We start from the raw sequence: 11626 nt of genomic DNA, 5'->3' as shown, positions 1-11626 counted from the left end.
TTTTTGGGTGTTGCGGAGTAGCGGAGTAGCGGAGTAGCAATTTGAAGTGTGTGGAGAAAGTCCTTTTTATGAATGAAAACCCATTTCCCTTTGTTCGATTGGCTGCCAAACAACAAATGCTGCCTTTTATCTTGAGTGTTTTCATTTATTTTTTTTTGGATTTTCACTTTTTATCTGCTGATGCTTGTTCTTGTTCTTGTTTTTGTTTTTGCGTGCGGGCGTAGTAGTTACATTATGTGCGGCCATTATTTCACAATAAAAAGGTAATGGCTTCATTCATCAGCTTTTATTAGAAATCATCAATTTGACATTGAAGCTGAAATAGATAAATCCTTTGGAGCATTGGCTGGATGGTTTAATATTAAGGAAAGACGAGCCAAAGTTCTTAGGATGTTTACTGTATGTAAATACAAATTATTAACTAACTTTTAATAGTAGTTATTCTCCAGTGAAAAAAATTGAAAATGAGTTCTTTGCCTGAAAATTTTCCGTTTAAATTAATTATTAAAGCAAAATCACATTACTAATCATAAAGCTCGGAAGTAAATCGGAAGTATCTGGATTAGTATCTTTCCTATCGGTGCACTGAACTATAGGACGCAGGGAGCCAGACCCGACCTGCCCTGCCCTGCCCTGCCGTATCTGTTGCAGTACACGGCTACCGGCACTCGAAGAAAGGCTATGTTGTGGCTATGTCTAGGTTTGTCTAGAACTAGGCTTAAGATATTGGACGCCATATTCTTTAACACACCTGTCGATATTTCCAACATTGGTATTGGCGAGATACTTACTTTCATCAATGCATTCGGCTTGTTCTAATATGCGAATTCTTTCACCAACTATTACGAGGAATGTGGCATCACATCGATTGTCTCAGCCAATTAAGGAGTATTTGTTTCACCTATATAATCTTGAAATTTGAAATATAGTTAGCAACCACACTCAAAGTAACTATTGAGACTAAATTATATCCGTACCCCAATTTTGGGTCACAACTACAATTCCTTATTTAGATAAATTCACATTCCAATTGGATATAACGTATGTACAATATTTGACTATTTAATATATATAATATTATAGAATGTAGAGCAACGATTTTGATTCACCTTAGAAATGAAGAATTTATAAAAGTTAAATATACGTGTTTTTAGTTAAGTCAGAAAAGATATTGTTGACCTATTAAGTATTTTTTCTTCCTAAAACTCAATTGGACAAGGTTATTGAGAACTGAATTACAATAAACAAACGATTTTGCAATGATGCATTAGTATGAAGAACTAAACACCCTTTCGGTAGTCTTTATCATAAATGGCTCATCATTTGAGGACGTATCGACATCGAAGTAACGACAAACGACAGATAAAGGACCTTAATGCACTATTTCAATATCTATTCGTGTGATAAGTGAAGATTAATTCCTTAACTACAACTGATTCTATTCCTTTGCCTGAAGTATCTCAGATTCTACATTTAGATAATAGATGTCAGTTTCTAATTAATTAATACTCCGGGTCAAATAAGACTAAAGTAATCTGTGAGAGGAAACCTGTGAGAGGTAACCTGTGAGTGCTTACCTGTGAGAGGTAACCTGTGAGAGGTAACCTGTGAGAGGTAACCTGTGAGTGCTTACCTGTAAGAGGTAGCCTGTGAGAGGTAACCTGTGAGTGCTTACCTGTGAGTGGTAACTTGCAAGATGCTACTTCCGTCAAAATAAATCCGAAGTATTAAATAATTCGAAACACACATCCATCACCTATATTGCTCCAGAATATTAATTATTAAGTCTATCATCTAGATGCGGAATTTAATACGGACTAATACAGGCGGGAGTTACTAATCTTTTTAAATTATGAGTTCACTTTACACAATGCATACTTTCACATATTTCTCATGTATATATAAAATAAGCTCAATTGTATCTATTTTTATCTGTTCACAACATAAATTATTAAATACCAAAAATTTGAATAAAATGAACATAAAAATGAAGCTGTAAGAAAGGAGGTTAATTTATTTTTGTCTGCAACATGGAAGCTATATTAAAATTTCGTCTTCCTAAATCAAGTAAATAATGAAGGACTAAATCCTTTTCAAATGAATTATAAGTTAAATAAATGCAACGGATTTTAAATGGAAGTTTTTGTATAAGAAGACTTTAAGATTTAAAATAGAAAATTAATGAAAATTGTTGTAAAATATATTATTCTAAAACACAGTATATATTTTATTTATTATAATTTCTTTTACTGAAAATTTTTGTTCATTCGTTTCTCAAATAGTAGAAGAATATATCAACTGATACAACGGATATAAACATCAAAACAGTTGGATGATCAGTTTGGGAAAATGTTTCCAGATACACACATCAAAGATCTCGCCGATTAGATATTTTGTTTGTCTCTTACAACAAACGTGTAATTTGCACTAATATCGTCTTAGGTTTAAACCCTCTGAATCAAAATATATGCTAATAACAACCGTTATATGATCTGTAGAATTGACGCTCGATCAATGAGATCCTGGTACAAATTGCCTACATTTCGTGAAAAAAAGAAACTTTATATAATACTAGAATATACCGTAGAGCAGTCGCTTATGCATCTTAAGATTGAAAGCATATTATTACCAACAACAGAAGCATAAAAGCATATTTCCGATTGCAACCTTTAAACACCCTTACGAATGGCCACACTATAAAAGTAGCAGTGGAGCAACATTTCTTGATCCCGATAAGACCTTATTTGCGGTGATCCTTTACACTATATTTCATTTCATTTTCATTTCAGATGTTCAATGTTATAAAAAAATCGAACTTTGTTCGTTTCGCAATTAAACATAAATAAATACGAAGGAATACATCAATAAAGCAGACACTAAGGGTCAGCTAATACATTTGATTTGTATGTATGTAGTAATGTAAAGTTATCAATTTGGCCCAAATTTCCTTGACGGCAATAAAATTCCACTATAGCGATCCTGTAGTGTGTTTTCTCCTTTTTATTCATCAGAAATATATAGCAGAATGCATATTGAATCTTTACTCCCTTAAACTCTTATATGTCTCTTATCTCTTATCAAACTTACCGCTTAAAACCACTGACTCGTATAGAATGTTAAATCGAATAATGTTTCCATTAGATGCTGGTGTATATCATTTTCATTGTTGACATTTCTTAACATTGTTGTTTCTTTCTCACGGAAGAAGAGATTATGTATAATATCACCACTGATGATACCAAACGTTAGAGCTTTAGCTTGTATGTGCGTCTAAGGATTAAAAAATACGAAATATATTTAAAAAACTAAATAATTCAGCATTATTTGTATTTCTACCTTTTGAATATACGTTCGCAAAGTACTTAAATTACGAGCATTTTTCCAATTATAACCTCTGAGTGTCCAAAATATTGGCCACACAAGGCAACTAGCCAGTAGCAATGGGGCAGCATTTTCTATTCTCTGTTCCCAAATACCTTTTGGCGGTGGTAGTTTATGTTCATTCGTGATTCCAGCTACTTCCACTAAAAATATAATTCTTTTAATTATAATTAGTTTACTTATATGGTTTTTTAATTAAACCTGTTTTCTCTTCAGCACCTCCCCACATTTTTTTGGACGCAGCTTTCACAAATGAAGTAACCGATTCCATTGATGTGGGATTTCTCTATAAAACTAATAGATTTAAAGGAAAAATTTTGGAGCGTCGAAATGTTAATGAAATAGAATTTATATCAACGTGAAGGTTTTGAAACTTTGACACAAAGTTGAATGATGCGGAAAAGTAAGTGAAAGGTTTACATTATTACAACAATTACAAACAAACTGTTGAGAAACGAACTACATTCTAAAATTATTTCATATGAGTTTAGTAAAAAATAACTTTGGAATATAAAGTATATGAATAAATTTATGATTACTACGATTATAAACTTATTCTGCATATAATACGTATATAATTAGTTAAAATAGACAGTAATTTCGTCTATTGTGCCTCTGAGATAGACAGTTTTCATTGAAAGTAGTTGATAACAGTAAAAGTAGGTTTGTAAGATATAAAAACTGGATTATCTTTCCTATATAGTAGACAACACATTGTACATACTATCAATTCTTAGGAAACCATCGTTTACAGATCTTAAAAAATGAAAGAAGTAAGAACAGAAAATGGTTACCAAGCTGTCTGAATTGATACGTAGACGTCAGGATCAACTTTTTTTTAAAATCTACACATCAAGGATATATTAATGTTGCAGAAATAAAGGATTTTATGGATAATATGCAGAGGTAATATCATTTCTACCAAGCATCAAGCGTATTGCCTCTAATAACACAATAAGGCATGAGGCAAATTTTGTATGTATTTATTTTGTATTTGTGTTCTTATAGAAAGAATAGAAATAATATTTATGATGATATTCTTAATTATTTTAAATAATTACCTTCAATAACATGAGTGACGGCATATATCCACATATTCACACTGCCAATTTCTCACATGCTGATATAAGCTGGTTCCTGTTTTTTGATATACGAAATTGTTTAGAAGTCCAAACGATAATATTAATACCTGTATTCCTTTAGCTTGTATATGTGTCTAAAAACATTACACCAGCGTTATTTATATTAAGTGTCAATAAGATACTTACTTTTTGAATATATAAACATAAGTCAACTTTATCACGATAATAACTCCAAAGAAAACCTTTAAATAACCAAAAAACTGGCCACGAGACTATAGCAGTTCCAAAATATGGTGCGGCGAATTCCCACTTATCATCGATTTCATCATTCTTCTCGATTTCGTTCTCCAACCTAGGAACTTTAATTATTAAAAATATTAAAAAACAAATTTTAAAAATATATTTTAAAAGAGTTATAGAAGTAATTAAATTAAATTACTGATTAAGATTAATTTATATTATTTCATTAAAATGAACCCACCAGACGATAAACCAATAGTCATAGATAGTTCTATGAATCTCATTAAAATAACCAAGAATATATTTATACATAAACATTTTGGATGATAAAAAATTTTCGTAATTTTTTATCACAAGATGGTATTAGTACCCATAAACCTGGCAAAAACAAATCCGATTATATTAAATAAGTTCTTTGCTATGAATGAACGCCAAACCTAAAAATAGCTTAGTCTATTCCGTACTAGAAATTTGGATGTCCAACATAAAAATCGGTCTTATTGGACACTAAAAAATCAATGAAATTTTGCGACTAGTGAAATAAGGTCATTGCAGACCACAAGCAGAGCGGAAATAACGGAATCCCTAAACATAAGCCACATGACAATTTGGAATCATTTAAGATTAATGTAACATAATCAAAGATGCTCTATGTTTGGGTACACTTCGAATCAATGGAAATAAATTTGATTGACAATATTACCGTCATAATAATTAAGAGTTATAAAAATGTATCACATGTGATCATTTTCAACAAAAACGATCGTGATCTCAAAATCTGGATTGATAACAAAAAAGGATGTATTACATTTTTGGCGGAATTGAAAGGGAGCGGTAAATTCAATCGAATCATCGTTGATGACTCGGTTGATAAATTGACTCATTTTGGTTTGTAAGTTCACATATATTAATAGACCGGCTCTCATCTGACTGTGATTTGTTTCGGTCTCTGCAAAGCTCATTCAAGAGAAAAAATCCATGACTGACAGTCAAAACTGCAAGTCTGCGCCTTTGAATGACACTCAACCAACATGTTGGCGTACTCACGAAAATTGGTTGGTGAGCACAACAATCAGCTTCTCGCCAACATGTTGTAAATAATAGTCCGTCACCCAAAAGCTTGCGTTCCTTCAATAGTATATTTTTGTGTGATTACACAAACACACTTATAACGTGCGCAAACACACTTATTCTTCAAAAATTTTGCTTGAATTACACATCTTTACTGTGAGCGCGTTCAAGTTCGATGACTAGAATAAATTTGAGCGAGAGATAGCGCAAAATTGGCCGACCGAATAGCCGCTAAACTCACTTGACCAAATTGTTCGCGAATAAATCACAGAAGTTCTACACTGATATATTTATGAAACTACCCGAAAAATGACATATATTGGTTATAAATAATATAGCCAATATATAATTAACAAAAATTGATATTCAATATATATTTAAGCAATTATATTCTTTATATATACGATCATCAATCCCTTTTCACTTCTTTTCGAGAATTTTATATATATATACATAATCTGTTCTGTCAAATGTTTTCTGTTCTGTTTTGAAAAATTACTTGATTCTTGTTCAATCTTATACTTCCATAAATTAATTGCATTATTCCATATTTTAGACCAAATAGATTCTGTCATTCTTATTCTTATTCTTATGGCACAGATTTTTGGTTATAATTTGGAAAACTACAGAACATTTAATATTAACATTGCACAATAAATTTATATAGGTAAAAATGATATATATATATATATATATATATACAACAACAAAAAAACTTTGTTAATTTATTTTATTTTTATAACATATTTGAATAAACTAACGGATTACTACTTTATTTTAAACAAGATTTTGTTTAATATAAAATTTTAGGAAAAAAACAAATACAATAGTTGTACAATAGCTCTAGCAAAATTAGAGCCTTCAAATAAGGGGAAACTTAAAAACCTGGTCACCATACATGACTCAAAACGTGGATTGATAACCAAAAAGGATATGTTAAATTTTTGGCGGAATTGAAAAGGGAGTGGTAAATTCAATCTTCTACTGCTCACAACTCAACTGCTTGAATAGAGCCTTCAAATAAGCGGAAACTTAAAAAGACTCCTCATGTAATAATATTTTCTTTATATAAATAATTTAAAAAACTATTATTAAATGTTTTCCAATTTATTTTTTTTATTAGGCGCATTGCTAAGTTTATCTTAGCAAACTTCCGTCGTCTTAGGGAGAAGAGGCAATACAAAGCGGAATGTTACATACCGAGAGGTAAAGGCGTCCTTAGTAGCAGTAGTAGAGAATGCCTCCAATTTTACATGTACGTTTAACTGTCAGAAAGATTTGTTCACGTTGGATTTAATCACTTTGGATTTAAGCAGGTGTTGATCGGTTCAAGAAGATGCTGAAAAAATACTACTGAGGTAACTCAAAACACGGCTACGACATTGTGACAAGTGACAAGTCATAAATTTGTGCATGTGAACCCTAATGATAACAGCAATCCACTGTTTGGGTCTTCCAAAGTGAAAAGAACCTGATAAAAGTTTTCCGCGGATGGAGCAAATTCAAGCAAGATGCCTGTTTTTTTAGAAAAACTGATTATGTCAGAACTGTACCACTTGAACAACGAAGAACGGTCAATTGTGAATGGTATATAACCATTTGTTTGCCCGAGGTCTCCGTAGAATGAAGGAAACCAACCGTCGAAAGAAGATCATCATTGAATTTTACGTTTTTGAATTTTAAAACGTCGAATTGATGTGTTATCCGACTTCTTCTTAAAGTCGGTTTTGTTTTTTCAGAATTTTAACTTTTATTTCGAAATTTATTTTTAATACATTTCTATACGTATTTTGGGAAATTCGCTTTTGTCTTCATCAGGAAAATTCCTAATATTCTTCTTGTTTCAAAATATTAAGAAAAAATGTGTGGCTAGCTTTACGCCCAAACAGGTGGTTAAGACATTCAAAACCCTGGTTTTGCAGATACCAACTTCAGAGTTGCAAAACTGAGAATATTTCGAAGAACAATAAAAGCATTTTCACTGGCTAACCACTGCATTTTCATTGTTAGGCGCAAGACTTAAAAGGCAGTCCTCGTATTCACATTATATATATTACAGAAATATACAAATAAAAAATTCACTAACGGGTCTATTACTTAATATAATATTGCGAATCTTTAGATTTAAATTAAGTTTGCTATTTATTATATATATACATATAATATTTGTTCTATCAAATACTTTAAAAACTTACGCGTACTCAAGTTTTATTTAATCAAGAAACGGGTATATGACATGTGTGGCGATTGACCCAAATCACATCGAAATTGACGTAATTCTGCAAATAAGGACATCAACAACATCAACAAGGAAAAAGGAAATACTAATAAAAAACAAACTTATTTGAAGTGTCAATCAGCAAATTCGACATCTTTTGTTGCAGTGCACAATTGCGATTTGTGCACTTTTGAATGCACATAAATACGATTTTGTGTTCAAATTTGTGTTCCTTCAGAAGCAAAATTAACTTTTATCTTTTGTGAAAATTGGCATGAAATGACATGAAGAAAAATTTCCTTCAAGTCAACGATTTGAGGCGCTTTAAAAAGCAATTTTTTAGAATTCACAGATGACAGCCCCAAGTAAAAGATATACAATCGATGTTTCGAATAGGAGAATGGAAGCGGTAGCCTTTGATAGCATGCGAGTATGCAAATTAGTTTTCTTCTATGAAAATTCAAAATTATTTGCATAAGATGTCCCTCTGGCTTTAAATTTATGAAGTAATTTTTCTTAATCGAATTATTTGTATGCAAACAAATTTCCATTGACTTCCTACATGGTAGACTTATTTAATTTACATATTCTTAATTTATATTTTAATAGGCAGAGAAATTTATTCTGAAATATTTATTATGTGCAAAAGGACTAAAGTGTCATCTTGTGATATCTGATGTTAAGTATGAGTGATAGATAGTTATAACTAAGAAGTGTTGAAATGTAACTAAAAGAAATTGCAAAAAAAAAACAATTTAAAATTCACTAAAAAAAATGCATTAAAATAATGAACCCATGATCACATGAAGCTGTAGAGAGAAAATCACTTTTTCAGATATTTTGCCAAAAATTCTTTGATCGTATTAACTAATTATAACTTTTTTGAAACATTTCTGAGATAAAAATAACCCTAAATAATATCTGCCAAACACCGAACACTCCGTAAGTGAGATGTTTTAAGACAAACTGTATTAGAACTGAGTTTAAATTTTGGGTTTGCAGATATCTGATTACAATTACATACTCCTACTCGATTAGAAGCCGAATACGCTGAATAAAAGCCTCCGAAAATACATAAAAATTTGAGATGAACATAATAGATAGAAGAAAGAAGAGGAATATTGATTTTAGATGACCCAATTTACGGGCCGCGTCCTGGTGGAAAACAGAGCAATGCGAACGAGGGACACACAGGTTGCTCATGGATGGATATCGTAACATATATTTATAACAGTCATATAGGACTACGAAACTACATACATGTTTGCATTAATTACTACCTAATACCCCGTCAACTTATTTAATCCGATATAACTAAAATAATCTGTATGCAATAAATAGTAATAAATTTAGTTTTGTTGTTATACTAGGACAAGCCGATTATCTAATGCAAGATGCACTATGGGTGTGTGATTTCATTAGACTAATGTTACTTTTTGTTCTGTAGAATCTTTCAGTTGCAAGTTTAAAGCAAATTGTACCACCTCATTTTATTTTTGTGGACTATATAATTAATGAATCTTTCTGTATTTTAAGAAACGGTGAGTAAGAAGTTTCTTGGAATTTTAAAATCAACTGAAACCGGAGCCGTATTGAATAATGTTCTTTCTATAATTCACCAATATTCACGCGGATATACATAATTGAATGAAAAAAATAAAATATGATCGTATATATAATATACCGTATCCACGGTATTATTTAGACTATAATTATGAGAGAAATGATATGAATAGTATATGCAACTGATCATTTTCAAGCATTTTAGAATATTATATAGATAATCGAAGAAGACTATAAGAAGTCTATATTGATATCTAACTATCTGTCTATTTATCTGTATTTTGGTAAATAAATGTTTTAGTTCTAAATCAATGTTGCATAGTGACTTATTCAGAATGTAGGTAGATCGAGTAAAAATACTGAACTATTTAAAGTAACAATTACAGAAAATAGTTGCCAAATTAAATATTAATTTTTGAATATGTACACAATTAGATATTAACTGAGAGATATTTTTACATTGTATTACAAAATAAATTCTGTGAGTGATTTAGAGTATTGTGTACACACAAAATTGCGTATTGTATCTGATAATGTCTGTACTGTAATCATCAACTTTTAATTAGAGATTTAACTAACTTTTCATCCAACCCGAAATAGTAAACATTTTCCAACAAAACAAATTTAAAGTCCATTCCCATACAAATTTTCAATCAAAAATTTATTTAACATCCTACTCCACATCCAATCCGAAGCCCACCAACTCCAGTAGGTGGGCTTCAGAGTGTTTGCGAAGTCCTGTTAGTATGCTTTTGTGCGTGCTCATACGATTTTGCATATTTTCTTTCAGTGCTTGACATATTTTGACATTTTCCAACTTGTTTATTTCTCCTTGAAGTCCTTTTAAGTCCTTAGGAATCGTTTTTTTTTTTGTTTTTTTTTTTGTGAATATGCATTGAAAGCATGTGTGTGCAAAAACAAAACGATAAACTGTGCTATTGACAACTCCTGTTTTCATGAAGTCCCTTTTTTATTCGTATTCCTTTATGTTCTTTTTTATTTTTGTTTATTTTGCTGTTTATTTTAAAGTCAACACAAAACAAACGACATGAGTTTCCATTCTGTACTTCCGGCGTCCGTAGGAAATATAGGGATATTATACTTAGAAATATTTTAACAAGCTTAGCTGCGTTTCACTTCCTTTGGAATCCTCGATTTTTTCCTCTTTTTTTATTTTTGATTGTGGTTAATGGACTTATCTTCCAACAAATGATAAAAGGCGAAGATTCGCAGAAAGAAGAAGGATTGCAAATGATTTGTTGAAATCCAAATGGAATGTGCCATCCACTTATGTCAAATTTTATTTACTTTTATCTAATTTAATGTTATATTCCTAAATTGTGCTTTAAACTAATTTATAAATTTGTTAAATCATTATTTTTTTATTTAAGTGAATTTTATTCAAATTCATTATTTTAAATACTATTTTTAACAAATTTTATTTAAATATCCATCTAAAACATCAATTAATGAAGAAAGTAGTCAATGGAACAAGAATTCTATTATTATATTAGCCTAAAGGTAGTATCTAATTCTAGAATCTTCATTGTTAGACTACCTTTTCGATTACAAACTGAACCATAAAGTGCATTTCATGGTTTGATAAAGTTTTTTTGATTAGTGGGAAGCGGCCATTTAATTATATGGGTTCATAATGGACCTTCTCACTATCTCAGTCGCATAACTTATTTCGTACAACCTAATTCAACAAAAATATCAATACAGTGTAATATGTAAAGAACATTTAAAAAGATTTATCAAATACTAAATATACATTTTTTATGCAATAAAGAAGTCACTGTATTTAGCGAAAATGTCTATATAGATCTACCCATGTCACCTTCAGAATGATTTTTTTTTGGCAGTAGGTAAGTGGAAGCATCGAAAGCCACCGTGTGAGATTTCAACCCACTAAAAAAAAATCTCGAATATAAATTTAACAATATAACGATTCCGTAATCAAAAACCGAAAAATACCTAGAATTGCATTTGGAGAGACGTCTTACATAGAAAATGCACATTTTTAACAAAAGATAATACATTAGGGACCAATGCTGTAACATGTTTAGCT

General features: G+C 30.7%; 1 protein-coding gene across 6 annotated transcripts; it reads right to left on the bottom strand.

Annotated features, from left to right (window-relative positions):
- Positions 1-2233: 2233 nt before the first annotated feature.
- On the bottom strand, positions 2234-6443 carry LOC119672336. 6 transcript variants are annotated; one of them, XR_005251886.1, is made up of 7 exons: positions 6274-6435; positions 4650-4822; positions 4443-4597; positions 3583-3667; positions 3337-3524; positions 2630-3270; positions 2234-2536 (listed from the first exon to the last, which is right to left on the bottom strand). XR_005251886.1 is itself a non-coding variant. In XM_038083355.1 (6 exons), the coding sequence occupies exons 3-6, from the start codon at positions 4464-4466 to the stop codon at positions 3091-3093; spliced, it is 477 nt and encodes a 158-aa protein (XP_037939283.1). In that variant the 5' UTR covers positions 4467-4597; positions 4650-4822; positions 6274-6435; the 3' UTR covers positions 2234-3090. The 6 variants fall into 6 exon arrangements, 4 of the variants coding, with proteins under 4 accessions (XP_037939283.1, XP_037939284.1, XP_037939285.1 ...); XM_038083355.1 differs by having other exon boundaries at positions 2234-3270; XM_038083356.1 differs by having other exon boundaries at positions 2234-3270; positions 4443-4584.
- Between the last annotated feature and the right edge of the window lie 5183 nt (positions 6444-11626).

Source organism: Teleopsis dalmanni, chromosome 1, assembly GCF_002237135.1.
Source record: "Teleopsis dalmanni isolate 2A chromosome 1, ASM223713v2, whole genome shotgun sequence".
NCBI lineage: Eukaryota > Metazoa > Arthropoda > Insecta > Diptera > Diopsidae > Teleopsis > Teleopsis dalmanni.
The sequence above is the reverse complement of the archived record's forward strand: the minus strand, read 5'-3'. Positions and strand labels throughout refer to the sequence as shown.